Source organism: Melopsittacus undulatus, chromosome 4 (assembly GCF_012275295.1).
Source record: "Melopsittacus undulatus isolate bMelUnd1 chromosome 4, bMelUnd1.mat.Z, whole genome shotgun sequence".
Classification (NCBI taxonomy): domain Eukaryota; kingdom Metazoa; phylum Chordata; class Aves; order Psittaciformes; family Psittaculidae; genus Melopsittacus; species Melopsittacus undulatus.
Window position 1 is genome coordinate 8309844 of NC_047530.1, and position 15058 is coordinate 8324901.

Sequence of the window (15058 nt, forward strand, 5' to 3'; positions counted from 1 at the left end):
TAGAATCCACTGTAGAACTCTGATACCAGAAAGAAAAAAGGCCTTTCTCTGCCTTGGTCTCCCTTTGTTTATAGCCCTTTGCTATCCTCCAGCACTGTCAGGGGGCTACGTCTCACTACTGAAATCCTGAACGAATCAAAATCTCTCCGTCAGTACAGCAAGGAATCACCCTGTTTTCACAGCAATGCACACTACACACCCTTTCTGCTGCTCCTGGCAGAAGAAAGTTTCCACTTCTTCCGTAGAGCTTTTGCAAGCTAGTTGGGCTCTTTTGATCCAAGTACAGGTCTTGTTCTCAGCTATTTCATCTGCAATAACTCAGCTTTGGTCACGCATTTACTCCCTCTCAGCATAGGATTTCATTCTTACATGGAGTGACTGAGTTCCAAACATTCAAGGACCCACTCATATGCAGCTCATTAACCTTCTCTCTCTTACCTTAGTTTTCCTGCTGAGCTGAGCAAATTTCTCCTCTTGAGCTGCAAGCATCTTCTCAAAATCATGGTGTTTCTTCAGTAATTCCTCTACTTCAGACACTGAATCCTGAATGGAAAAATTATCAGATACATAGGTCTAAAATCAAGTCTACCGAAGAGATTATGCTTACTATTGTCAGATTTACCTGTTCTATTAAGCTAAATGATGATTCTGAATTTTTTGTATTTGAATGTCTAAGCCCTTGGTAGTGTGTGAAAAATCTTAATTTACATTCAAAATAAGGTCTGTAGCTTTCAGTCTGTGAGCTATACATAAAAAAAGAAGAGCTCAAAGAACAACCTTCTTTTTTGCTGCAAAGCCATGTGGTACCATGGCTTCCAACTATAACTGTTTACACACAGATTAAGTACTTGAATTCCAGTTTGTGCTAGACACATTCCTGCCCTACAACACATGCACCTTAAGCCTCTGTCTGGCTCTCTGCTTAGCTTTCAATACCTGAGTTTATGACATTGCTTTCCCATCTTACAAACCATCAGAAGACAGTCAATATGAGGGAAAAAGAAAACTATGGAGGATGGTGTTTAAATAAGGATTTACAAGCTAGCTATCAAACCATCTATGCAGAACATTCCATTGCCCCACAGGAGGTGGGAGAAAACCCTTTTTCCTTTCAAAACAAGCTCTCAGCATGTCAGGGAAGGTTGATCCCTCTGAAAATCTTATTATGTGAAAAAATGGTCTGGAATTCTTCCCAGTCTTCTACCACCCCTTGGAGCCCAGCACTATGTCAAATGCAGCAACTATCCTGCGCTCACTTCTTTAAGAGGACAGAGCTCCTGCCCTTTGTAATCTCAAGTGTGCGTTACTGTTTAGATTGTGATTAACTTCAGGCCCGAGCTGATACATGGTCCAAGCATTCTGTATGTACACTAGCAGGCGTTTCAGTAGTGCTGCACTGCCTTTACTCACCCCATAGGTAGGATCTGAAAGAAAGCTCTCCTTGGCAGCCAGCCATGCTTCTGCTTGTTCTAGCTCTCTGCGGAGCAATTGAATCTCCCAGTTCTCCTCATATAACTCTTTCCTCATGTCCCAGCTCTCCTTCACCTTCTTCATGAGCTCTGACAGCTCTAACAGTTTTTCTTCAATCTAGAAAAATAACATTTGCAACGCCAGGAGGTGAAAAATCCCATCAGGGTTTCATGTCACAGCCAGCTAGCATGCAATTTGCTCTCATGATCCAAAAGATGACCTCTAGATAACTCTGTGCTGTTAACATAGTTTAGAAAGGATATCTGAGTCCTCATATTTCTTACTTGAATTCACTCAGCCTGTATGTTGTACAGCTGTATATTATAATTGTATGTATATTCCACATACTGTATAAACAATATTCTGCTATATGTTTTCCCATGATGAAAATTTATATGCAGGCAATTTGTATATGACAAAACTAGTGAGAACAAGAAGATTCAGCAAATACATTCATTTATGGGAAGGCAACAATTGAATGGTTTAAACTGGAAACTTCTCTGATGCTTTCTAAAACAGAAGTGATGTAATCTTGTATATATTCTGAAGATGTTTTTGGTGATTTATAAATATCAAGACAAGCTTGGGACCGCTGCAAAGGTGAAAGTCTAAAGGTACATGGATAACAGGGTCACACAAATTTTAACATTCTAGCCCCTTTGGCCCTATAACATTACTGAAGGATTACGTATCTTCTGGTGTACTCAGGGACATCAGTCCATCCTATAGTTGATTTGTGATGTATTTTATCCTAGGTCTTGTGTAGTTAAAAGCTAAAATCTCATTTATGTAGCACATCTTTTCTGTGGAATAGTGATACCTCCCTACCCCCCCCTCCCCACCTCCCCATACCCATAATCACTCCAGTGATTGTTCTTTTAAGGTCTGCTTCAAAATCAGTTTTTAGAGGAGAAATAATTTTCAATAGGTATTTTCTTTTCTACACGCCACATGAAGACTGAAGCTTTTAATAGCAGATAACCTGATGTTCCTTTTTATTTCTTCTGTTTTGGAAGAGAGACAAAGCTGCAACTCCTTCCTGTTTAGTGTCTTCTTTGTTCACTCTTGTTTGTAAGATATTTAATTCATCAACACACCTCTGCCGACATGAAATGTCCATTCTTCATCAGGTCACCTCCTGCCCGCTGCATTTCTTCATATTTTAGCCATTGCTTCTCTATCTCACGCTTGTATTCCTCATGACGCTTGATAAGCAGCTCAGCTCCCAGCACATCATTTGCCAGCTCCTCAGATATCACTAGTGCATGCATCTCATTGGCCCAGGCCCTACAGAGTGAAGTCAAAAGGGAGAAAAGGGAAGGAATCTGAGTCTGTTGATTGCTCAGGACTGCACATGTCCCATGGCTGTGGTACATGTGTACAGACTTCTATGAAATATATGAAGATACAAATATATGAGGGTTTACACAATCACCTATGCATTTTTATAACCTGATATAGTATTCCCAGTGCTGTTTCAATAAACAGCTTGTGAGAAAGGTAGCTGCTGCATCTATACATACTGAAGCACTGAAAATTCAAATCCTCAGTGAGGACTGTAACTGCAAATGCCAAAGCTGTACACATTCACAGTGCTTTTACTCCCGGTACAGGGACACAGAGACTAACCTAATCACTACATGTGAAAGTACTTCATGGGCATACAGAACACACATGTGAAGAAACATACTGAGAGATACTTTTCAAGGAAAATTTTCTACTCCATGAGCCTCAACTGGCATAAACCAATGCATCTTGGTTTACCTGAGCTCAGGATCTATCCCTTAGCATAGTAAGTGTCCAACAGCCAGTGGTAGCTGCTGTCTTTCTATTTCTAATCCATGGATTAACTCTTTATTAACTACACTGAATTAAAATATTCATTTTTTTCTTCTATAAAAAAATCCTGTTCAAATAACACAATTTTCCCTGGGCTGAAAAATGTGTGCATATGGGCAATGGCATTAAATACATATGTGCAAAACACTTTCAGCACTTGAGCAAGTGCAAACCTATTCTAGAAAGTTATCTTTAATGTAGTTGCTTTGACTCTGAGAAAAAGGGGCACTAGTGTCTCTATAGGTGTACAAATTACTTGACCATCTAGCAGAGAATCTCCCATCTTCCTGCAGAATCAACAGTACTTTCAGTTGGAATTGTGAGGCTACCAAATCTACCCAGAGTAACCAAATACTCCAAGACTGTTTAAGAAATAGTCTAAAAATGTGTGTTTGCCATGCATGCTGTGCTGGAGTGGCGTGGTCACCTCTGAAGTGTGGTAGATTCTGTGAGGCGCTGTTGAGAAGATGGCATGTAATTTACTCACACAGATTTGCAAGCAAGCTGTAGAGCACCTGGGACAGGAGTCAAATAACTAGTGTGTCATTTAGAAGATCCCATATGGGAAAGAGAAGAAATAAGGCCCACCGCTAAACTCAAGGGGCAAACACATACATCAGCTCCCTGCAGTCATTGAAGTAGAGCTGGACTTGTTCTGCCTGGCTCAGTCTTGCTTTCCTCTCCAGAAACTTCTTGTCCAGGTTTTCCCAGCACTCATCCACATCTGTGAGTCTCTCCATGATGTTTTCCTTGACTTGAGGGTAAGTGCGGCTGAGGTGCCAAGCCTCTCCACGAATCCTTTCCAGCTCTTTCATGATGGCTCCTAGATCTCTCTGGAACAGAGTTGGAAGGGATTGTAAGATCAAGTCACTATTTACATCTACCAAAAGCAGATTTCTGAGATGGTGTGTATTTTTAATAACCACTGGCTGCACAAAGGCTGGACACATGATTCTCTCAAGACCTTTTCTCTGAGTTTTATCCTAATGCCTTTTAACATTCATCATTAAACATCAAAGAATCATCTTTAAATGTGACACACTCATTATTTGGTACATGTAGAGCTGAAGTCCCTTGTAGTTCAGATGACATCTTTGTAATTATAATTGGAATAGATTTTAGAAGAGAAGCTCATCCTTAGAAGCAAAAGCATTAATAATACAAGATCACAATGTGAAAAACAGGAGGAAAAGGAAGGATGCCCCTTCTATGAAGCACTAAAATATCTCAGGGTGCAAGAAATTTATCTTTTGTTGCCTGCAAAACAGGCATTTGGGAGGATTTCAAATCAAGCATCAATCTCTTTTTAATTCCTGTCATTTATGCTTTTCTGCCACTGCTTCATGACAGATCCCCTTACCTTTACTCCCTCAAGCTGGCTGAGAAGTGTTTGTACACCTGGAAGATCATATCCATAATCTTCTATATCCACCACTGCCTCTTTTTCCTGCATCCAGCCCTTTACTTCATCTACATCATGATCATACTGGTGAACTTGATGGGCTGCTCTTAGATTCTGGAATAAAGAAATAATTTGATGATAATACTATACATAATGTCTGCAGCACAAAAAAGGACATCCCTAATACGTCCTAATGCAGTACCAGCTGAACAGGAGCGGGATTGAAATACCTTCCCAATTAAGTCACCTAAAAGTGGGGTGTTCAAGCTAGCCTAATTTTCCCAAGTTCTCTTTGTCAATGTAAAGAAATAGATAGCTCCAAAGAAAAATTTATCCCTCCTTAAGATAAATGATCAAGATGGAGAGCATGAATTGTCCCCTAAAGGTACGTCTCTCAACCACAGAAAGCACCCTAATAAACTTGCTTGGAATAGAGACCTGCACTGCAAACAGTGAAAGTAAGCAGAGCAAAGTGAAAATTAGGTTTTTCTGAAAAAAAGAATTCAAAAATGTTCTAATACTATTTGACATTTGAACTATACATTAATAATTGCCATGCAGGTACTGTTTGAGCTACTTTGTTAGCAAAATGTGCATGTAACAGTAGTGCACAAGAAAGATGAGGATAGCTGACATTTTTTGTTCCCCTTAAAGCAAACAGAAATGTTGAGCTCTGTGTGTCCTCTTGGCTTTCCCAAATCCATTTATGACTGCAGTTTCAAGAGACAGGACGAGATGATTTAACAGCTGACTGCTGCCAAAAAGTAGGGCTTCTGGCTGTGTCCTCTATCACCCTCTCTCCCATACCCCTTCTTGGACTTAAGGTAACTAAATCAGCAAAAATCTGGAGAGTTTTCATCTTGTTTAATAAGCTGAAGTAGTTCAATGAAGAGTCTGACAATTGCCAGAGCTGGCCTCCTGCTAGGGGTGGTAAACCATTAGTCTGGTTTAGTTTTTCAAGAAACCAGAGCTAGCAGTGAATTAAGGAAAACAGAATTATGCTAGGCTGATAAATATCTTTCAAGTATAAGCCTTGCCAGGAACAGTGGGGTAAGCAGTGGCTATAAAGGGAAATGGATCAAGAAAGAACAGAACAGAATACACCCATTGCTCATATAAACCTTGTGTTTCAACATGAGCAATGCACTGGTTTGGGAAAGGAAGAAGGATGTAAGAAACTGCTGGGAATTCAATGTCTAGTTTTTCTTGTAATCCTACCTCTGTCCTTGTCTGGATGGCATGGCAAAGTTTCTCCCACATCTCATTGATTTGCTTTGTTCTCTTCTGGATAATGTCCATCTTGCTGTGGCCCTCCTTCTCTAGTTTAGATGCTAACTCATGTAAGGAGACAACTCTGGAATGTCCCAGAGGTTTCACTTCATTTACAAAATCTTTAAACTTTTTCTCCAGCACCTGCAGGATAAATGGGGACAAAGATTTAGATATAAGAATTTATGACAGAGGCAGAATGAATTACTTTCTCTGTACTGCATAACACAAAAGCTATATATTGCAGTCTACAAGTGCAAATCATGTGATAAACCCAGATAATCTGGAATCAGAAGAAAGCATCTATTATCTTGATCATTTAACATGTTCAGTCATAGAGAAAATCCACCCACATCCTGACATGCTGCCCAGATCAAAAGCTAAAACACATAACCTGCAACAGTTGAGGAGTGGACATTATGAATTATAATTCTTTGCACTGTGTGCCCTGAGCAGAAACTCCTCCTTGAAATCAGCAGCTAGAGGTGTGAATGCTGCATCCCAGAGTTTTCCACTGAAATTCTTACAAGACCATGGCCCTGGTCATGTCAAATCTTTAGAGCCGTGTTAAGTTTACAATCAGAAGCAGTAGTGGAGTGTGCTGACCTCACCTTACGCCAAGAAAAATCAAACTTTTCTGTTAGAGGATGCTACCTCAGAGAGCCCTGTATAAGCAGACAGAAGCCAGTCTAAGTTCTTCCTGTAGAGATAACTGGTTTGCTTAACTTTTGTCACTGTAGCATACTTCACTGCCAGCAGCTACACAAAACCTGCAGCAAATATATTCCTTCTTTGCCACACAGTACATACAATATCTTTTCTTTTACCTCAACATCATCCAAGTCCTGTCCATAGTCATCGGACTCTGCTACAGACTGTTTACTGGAAAGCCATTCATCCACCAGCTGGAATTCTCTTTCAAACTGGTAGATCTGGAATTGTTCTTGTAGGTGTTTTCTCTGGATCTCAGCTTTCTGTAGGAGAGTCTTATAGTCTGCTAGGATCCCCTGGAGCTTTGAAAGTATGGTTGGACTGCAAAGAACAAGAATCATAGAATCATAGAATAGTTAGGGTTGGAAAGGACCTTAAGATCACAAGGTATGCCTCTGTTCTACTGCTCTTTCCAAACATTGTCTTTTCCAACAGATTGAATTTGCAACACCTTCAAAATACGGAAGCAACCAGATAACATCATGGAGTGAGTTACACGGAGCTGTTAAAAGCAGCTAGTTCGGGAAATTAAAATATCATCTCATACAAATTGCTGCTCTGTTGACTTCCTCCTCCCCAGACATAAAAGCAAACTGGCAATGAAAAACTGAACTGTCAAGAATGTCTGTTTCCTTTCCCAAGCACAGCCGTGTTTGAATCTTTATGGTAAATGAGAACTAGATGACAGTTCCTGGGAATAGACAACAGACAGAGCAGCTGATCTGCATTAATTGTCCTGCTGTTAAGAACCAACAGTCATGAAAACATTAAAACAATCATCAAGTTTTTTGGGGACAGAGTGTGTGAGATGGTGATGAACAAAGGACTGATGTCCCTGAAGTCATATTTCTGAGCAAACCCTCAGACAGCAACTGAAGGCTGAACTTTCTGTATTTGCCTTCTCTAGACGTTTCTCTTAGACCTGGAACAAAAGCCTGCTTTCACTTGCCTACCTCTCTGGGCTGTCTTTGTTTATTAAGCTGGCACCTGTCTCCTGTACTTTCTCAATCCGGGGTCTGAAACCATCCATGTCCAGCTTGGTAGCTTCAAGTTTACGAAGTAAGGCTTGTGTGGATTCTTCATTCTTCCCATAATCAGAGGTCTCCAGAATGAAACTCCTCTCTGCCAGCCACGCCTCCACCTCCAGTAGCTGTATAAAATACAGGAATAAGTGTGAACACAGCTGAGATTTAGGTCAAGGCAAAGAAAACTGGAAAGCAGTAGTGCCCAAAAAGACACATCAGTGAAAACAGAGAGGAGCTTATGTGCCTCTCTGTAAGGAAGAAACTTAAGAAAATGTGAACCCAGAACCCATGAATTACAGTTAAATGTTTATCCCTCACTATAGTTGGAAAAGTAAATGTTATTTCTCTACTGTATATTTACCAGATATGAAAAATCAGGACAGTATGACTTTTGCTCCTATCTCGGCACTTGCATCCATTCAACAACATAGGTAGTAGTTCTTTTAAATGAAGGCAGGCCAAACTATCTTTATACCTCATTCAGGAACAGATGGGCCTCATAGGACAGCATGAGCCGCTGTCTCCTCTCTTGAGCTTCTGCCTTCAAGGTTTCTACAGACGTTTCAAGCTCCTTTAGATGCTCCATGATCTTGTGAGAGGCTGAGTGGCCTCCTCTTACCAGTTTCTGCCCTGTACTAAGCACTGCTTTGGTCAAAGCATCCCGACTGCTTATCTCATTCTCTAAATTCTGGAAAGAGAAGAGAGTAAAATGACAGACTGCAAATACAAGCTATGGATATTTTTATAGCAGATAATGTAGTCGTGTAATTCCATTCTAAATTTGTTTTTTATACACAAAGATGGATCAGAGGTGCAAAGTCTGAGTGAATGCTTGAAATGGGGTGGAAGAGTTTTTTTGGGTGAAGTACTGAGTATAGAAATGAAATATAGGTGTGAAGTTTGGACCTTGGTGTGTATTCCCAAGGGAGGGAAGAGGTTGTAACCTCTCATCTGTAGATTCACTGAAATACACGCACTTCTATCCCATCACATGGTGTATCTTGATTTAAAATGTGTCTAGGGAAGAACAATCAATTCACCTGCTCATCAGCATTTATCACTTGCTTAGGTCTTTGTGGAAGATGCAGCTTTGCATAACAGCCATTGCAAACACTGTGGGTACACATTCTACCAAGTAGCCAAGAGGAAAAGGAGAGAAGAAAGCTTCCTGAACCAATTCTCAAAGACTTTACTTGAAATTGATTTTTAAAGACTGGTAGATTTAAAAACCATATGCATACCTCCATGCACACCCTCATATGATATTTGCATGGGTGGGCAAGGACCATGCCAATTTGTATGTGGGCAGAGGTGGATTTCACAGCTAACTGCCTGAGCACATTGAGCACAACCAAATCAAACCCCACCATTTTACAGTTGTTCTGTTTCTTTTCATAGCTATAAAACAGGCAGTTTCAGCATTAGACTGCAGAGTTCTGTAATGCAGAAGAGATGCCCTTTGTGAGGAGAGGAGCTGCTTTTTCAACTGAAGTATCAGACTTGGCTGGAAAAGAGCTCTGATTCTAATCATGCTTTTAAGTCCCCCCTATTAATTTCAAGACAGCCACTATGTTATTGAAAAGTGACACCGTATTTGACCCCAGCAGAATGGAATCCAGTGGCAAAGATTATAAAACATCTTGTGCTGTGTATTAATAATAAGCTAGCAGCATGAAGACCAACTTTGCAGTCGAACATTTAGGAACATGTATTCACAATACTTAATTTCGAACAAAAGAAACAATAAAAGAAATCCAAAAAGTGGGAGGGAAGGAAGGGAGAGGAAACTGTTCCAAGCCAAGCAGCTGTGTGTACACATATTGTATTTGTGTGCAAATGCATTTTAGCGAGACTGTATTTATTTATCTTAGGTTGATGCATTTCATGTTCAATCTCTTTGGTGGTAACAAATCAAGAACTGCAAATCTGGCTCACTAAAACAAGCAACAGAGGGTGGAACTGATAGTATATTCAGTTTTGGACTGTTAGGTTACCTCTGACATCTGTTTGCCTGTAAGCCAACATTAAAAAAGAAGTGTAAAGACTCTGGCTGCTAAAATACTGAGAATTCAAATCTCATATCTTAATCCTGCATCCAGAAGAATAAGAAGTAAAATGGCAGGAAGACCTGGCATTTTATTATGCACTGGTATTATGGTCTGTATTTCCCATTCTTGCAGTTCATTGAAATACCCTGAGGCCTGGCCAATTAACAGAAAGAAAAATGCTGCCTGAAGCAGTATCTCCACTGTTCCTTCAGTTAGCCCAAATATTTCCTCTGTTCAAACATTCCTTTCTACTGTGACCTTACCACGTCAATCAGCTCATCGTTTTTTTGAGGTAGGAGGAGTAATTACGCACAAAACAACATTTATACTTTGAAGTGTGGTGAAACAAGCTTTTTGTTCTTACTGCCTTAGCTCAAAATCACCAAGTGCATCTTACATAGAGATTTGTAACAAATATGAGAATTACACTGAACACTAAGAAGGTGCAAACTATTCAGAATATACTCACGGGTCTTAATCAGGAATATTCTGGAAGATGCGTTTAAAAACATTTTATAGTTCTTCGTTAGATTGTGAGTATACCTCGGATAAATCAACTTTTTAAGAGACTTCACCCCTCTGCTAGTTTGTTCCCTGTAGCAATCTTGACATTTTACCCTGGGGGCATTTCACATATTTCGTAAGTTCAGATTTTTATTTGTAGAGATGCAGATGGCATTAAATGCTTGGGCTTACTCTCTCTCTCTCTGTATATATATATGCATATATCACCCACTCCCACTTTATAAGTTCTGCCTTTCCTAGCCCTATTGCAGATTGCACATATTTCCTCCAGAGACACTTGACTTGGGCTGTCATTTGCTAACATTAAACACCAACAGCTACTGGAAACTTTTAGTGGGATTTTTTTTCCTTCCACCTCATATTTGCAAAGAGACAGTGGTCTTTGCTAAAAATGATCAGGAAGGCAGATGCTGATTTACTGGTATTTTTGAGATGGCAGTGTTCCAGGCACTGCTTTCTTTGATGGCCCATCTGAACCTTGTGAAATAATTCAGCAGGTATCTTGAAAGCTACTACTGGAATGAAAGTCAGGTAAGGATCATCATAATATCCTGTTGACTCCCTCCAGAGGAGAAAGAGTTCTGGGGAAAGATGTTTCCTGGGAGCTCATCCTGAGACATCTGAACAACGAACTTGCTTGGATGTACTTACTGAGTTTCAAAGCATATTTGTTAGGTCATCTTTTGCCCAAAGAAGCTATGCATGTACAACAGTTTGTAAAATCTATTTTGTATTGCAAAGGCCAGGTTTTGAACTTAATGCATAGAAAGAGCCAATGTGTCTGCAGAAAAGCATATGGTATGGTACCTATACCAGTGCTATGGTAAGCAGCGTGGAAACATATGTTGTCAAGGCATGGACATATCCTTCAAAAAATGTCATTATTAGACAAGGGTAAGAGTAATCCCTGGCATCATGAGTCCTGTTATCCAAAGCACACCAGATGGAAGTTTGCCAGAGGCAAATTGAGTTCCATGTTCTCTATGATTCTAAAGACTGAAAATGGTTCTCATGTGATATTACCTGGTGCTTTTCCTGTAGACTCTGAACAGTTGCCAGGGACTGGCCATAATCCCTGGAGGAAGCCATGGGGAGCTTCTCATGAACCCAAGCTAACTCCTCATCAACATCTCGGAAGAACTGGTACTGAAGTCTGCTTGCCTCCAGATTCCTACGTCTCTCCTGCAGAGGATCATGTAGACTTTTGTATCTGCAGGATTTAAAGGGAACACAGTGAGGACTACAGATCAGTAAGGAATGAATGCAAAATGTTCTTTTCAGAATGATGTAGAGAAGGAAAGGGGAAAAGTATGCAGGTAAGACAAATGCTGATGAAAGTAGGAAAAAGATAGTAGGAGACAGGCTGGGGACTCACACACCTCTGCACCAGTTGATCCACTCTCTCTTCTAGTTCATCAGCAAGGAAATGTTTCTCTTTCTGGAATTGTTGAGCTGTGACCACAAGCTCTTGCAGCCGGTCCCTATGGCCAGCAATATCTCCTTCCAGTTCCTCTTGTTTTTTCAGGTGACTGTTCAAAACCACTAGATCATTGTTGCTATATGGTGCTTTCAATTCATTTTCCACATCTTCCAGCCATTTCTCCATATCCTCTACACTTCTCTGAAAATGAAGGCCCTGAAGACAAGTGAGAAAAAAGGTCATTTAACCTTTAGGACAGGCAACATAATATAAAAATCTTGGCCACTTTCAGTAAGGACTACACACACACATGGGGAAGCTTCCTACTGCTCAGCAAACATTTCCCAGATAGGATGGCAGTCCAAATGAAGAAGAGAATTCAGTCAAAGTGAGCACAGGAACAACGCAGAGAACATCAAGAGCTAATCTTACTTGTGATGCACAAATACAAGTGATGAACACAGTACCTTAAAAGGAAGCCATTTTAATGAGGAGCTCTATTTTATACCCACACAGTGTCTGACAGCCCATGTAAAAACTCAGTTATGAGAAGTCACGTGCTTGGAGCAAGAATAAAAAGCAGCTGTGGACTTCTTACTCAATGTGTTGGAGAAAAAATGCCATTGGGGTGAATGCAGAGAATTAACTTATGCGAGCAAACACATTTTCCCCTCAGTATTCCTCCCTGGAATCCTGATCTAAACCAGCAGCAGAAAGCAGAAGGAAGCACAACCAACAAATCCTTTTCCCTCTATAGGGATCACCAATACTCCTGCTGTCAATTCAGTCAGTTCACAATTAGTAGTTTCTTTGCTCTAGTGGTCTGGAACAATCACATCTGATTGTATCAAGTGCCATACTCGTAGGTGAGGTGTGTCATAAGGCAGCCAGGCTATCCATGGGAATGACACCAAGACCAATCACTGGCACCCCCGTATTACCTTGTAAGCATCCTGCAGCTTGGTCCGTTTATCCTGGCAACTTGCTAGCAGTTCCTCCCACAGCTCTTCCATTTCTTGTAGTCTGGACTGAATGGCTTCAGGGGCATAGTGCCCCTCATGGAGCATCTTCTCCCCTTCCTGTAGCAGAGACAATGGTCAGTTTTCTTTCTGTATGCACCAGAATATGTCACTTTTGCCTCCATAAAACAAAGTCAAGTGCAGACAGCACTTCCTGACATAAAAAATAGAGGCTGCACAGACAAAGAAAAAAACAGTTAAAGGCAAAATGCTCGTAGAAACTAGGGCAGAGACTGATTTTCCTGTTTTTCTGGCCTTTAACATTATTTGAAATGCTAGAAGGCAATATTAGAAGACAAAGAGTAAAGAGAATCTTCATTAAGCAACAGCTACATTACCTAAAACATGTCAGGGAGCCTAGTTTGCCAACACTCAGTTCTGTGATTACTGTTTGAGATTGCTCAACCACCTGTCCTTTTCTATTCCCTTCCTTGCATTTTAAGAGAGAACTATCTCAATCAAGTCAATCACTGTATGAGATGGTAAGACCTCTTTTAGCCATGTATCATTGTACCACTGTATGTTATAAAAAAATCTATCTGCCTTTCTAATCCCTGAGCTACAGATGCTTCAAAGGTTGGCACAAGAATAGGTAAAGGAGGCACAACAAGACCTCCATCAAGTAGAAGAGTCTGTAGTTATATCCCTAAGCTGCGACCAAGTTTGCTTTAGAAAGCTAAACCAAGCTGTTTCTGCATTATGCAATGGGGAAGAGGAGGCACAGCAAGAGAAAGATGCTATACTAGGACATCAGATGTTAATTTTCTTCTAAAGAGCAGCCACTAAGGCTATTACTACTGAAGAAGATAGGGCACCAAGAAATAATGAGAAGGAGATTGTGAAACAACTCTCTAAAAACAGATCAGTTCAGAGAGAATTTTAACTCCAACCTGTAACCCCCTGTAGAAGCTGCACACAATGAAAAGTTGTTTGGGAGTTTTTTTGTTTGTTATTCAAGGAAGGATTGTACAATACTGGATGTAGGTGAGTCTGAGGAGGGAATCCATGTTTAATGCTTAGTTATCTGTTGCAAAATACAGCTAGTAAGCACTGTGCTGAAAATAAGGTTAATAAACATGTAACAGTCTGTCCTTCCAAACTCATCATCTGATCACAGCTTCTGCCAAGTATCTGACAAAGCTTGTCAGACTTCCCTCGTGTCTCTCCTACAAGCATGTCTCTGCACAGGCAACACTTGAAAACTCTTCTTGATCCTTTCTGTTGGATAAATCTTATCTGACTTGCTAAAGTTTTGCATCCGATCAACTAGTTCCCTGCTGGAAAGAAATGTGTGTACCTCCAAAGTGGCATTCACTCCGGTGGCAATCCACTCCAGTGGCATTCACTCCAGTGGCAATCCACTCTAAAGCCAGTGAATTTAATGTTCCACTGAAAGCACACATCTCTTTCCATTGTGTGCATGGTGAATATAGATAGCAAGCTCACACCAAACAATAAGGGAAAAGTTAAAAGGAACCAATTGGAGCAGAAAATTCTTGATGGACTAAAAGGGTAAGTTTCACACAGTCAATGTGCACAATGTCAGTGAGGGGACAGCAGTTCCCCTTCACTTGTTTAAGGTCACTGTAACTCCGGCTGCCTGCAGTCTCTCATGCCAGTTGCCCACCCTTGCCATCAACCCCACTTCTCTCACAGATCTGATGGAGTCCAGGCGATTTCTGTTGGCCATGATCTCTGCTTGGAAAGTCTGGTGCTTCAGCAGTTTGGTCTGCAGATTGCTTGGATCCTTCCAGCTATCATCCTGGGCAATGCTATTCTTCTCATTGATCCAGGCAGCCACCTTTGTGAGGGGAAAAGAACAAAAGCAAAGAAGAACAAAAGGCTCAGCTTTTCTTTAGCTCCAACCTGCCAGGCTCTCCTCTAATATTGTATAAACCATGGGACTAGTGAGTAAGGACACAAATGAGTTGCCCTTCTGAATTCCTGCTTCCCTAAGGTCCTCCTTAATGAAGTCACCTTTATATCTGTTTGCCATCACTGTTAACTGGAAAGGGGGCTGTCTCCATGAGATAGTGCATGGGCACACATGTGCATGTGTACATGTGCTCATGCATGAGAAAGGGCAATTTTCTCCCTGTTTCTAACCTACTGTCAGTATCTCATAAGAAAAGAACTAATTTGTCTCTTCCCATGAATTTTAAAATGGCAGTACACTCCCTTTTAATGCAGTTTCTTCTGCATTCTGCTGGTGTCCAATGCTCAGTACATCTTTCATCTGGTGACTGAAGGGAAGCTGTGACTTGAAAGCTGAAAAATATCCCTTCACTCTTATCTTTTCCAGTATCAGTTCATTCCAGACTCAGTTCCTT

The 15058-nt window shown here is 40.7% G+C and overlaps 1 protein-coding gene across 1 annotated transcript in view; it reads right to left on the minus strand.

Annotated features, from left to right (window-relative positions):
- Positions 1–15058, minus strand: part of SPTBN5 (spectrin beta, non-erythrocytic 5) — a 92833-nt gene that overhangs the window by 4898 nt on the left and 72877 nt on the right. The window contains exons 49-61 of the mRNA XM_031044516.2: positions 14383–14529; positions 12651–12788; positions 11669–11925; positions 11313–11499; positions 8192–8404; positions 7645–7841; positions 6808–7012; positions 5930–6124; positions 4670–4825; positions 3925–4142; positions 2568–2757; positions 1411–1587; positions 439–543 (exon numbers count right to left, since the gene is read on the minus strand). Of these exons, the coding sequence (XP_030900376.2) occupies positions 439–543; positions 1411–1587; positions 2568–2757; positions 3925–4142; positions 4670–4825; positions 5930–6124; positions 6808–7012; positions 7645–7841; positions 8192–8404; positions 11313–11499; positions 11669–11925; positions 12651–12788; positions 14383–14529 (2385 nt within the window). The remainder of the gene's footprint in view (positions 1–438; positions 544–1410; positions 1588–2567; positions 2758–3924; positions 4143–4669; positions 4826–5929; positions 6125–6807; positions 7013–7644; positions 7842–8191; positions 8405–11312; positions 11500–11668; positions 11926–12650; positions 12789–14382; positions 14530–15058) is intronic.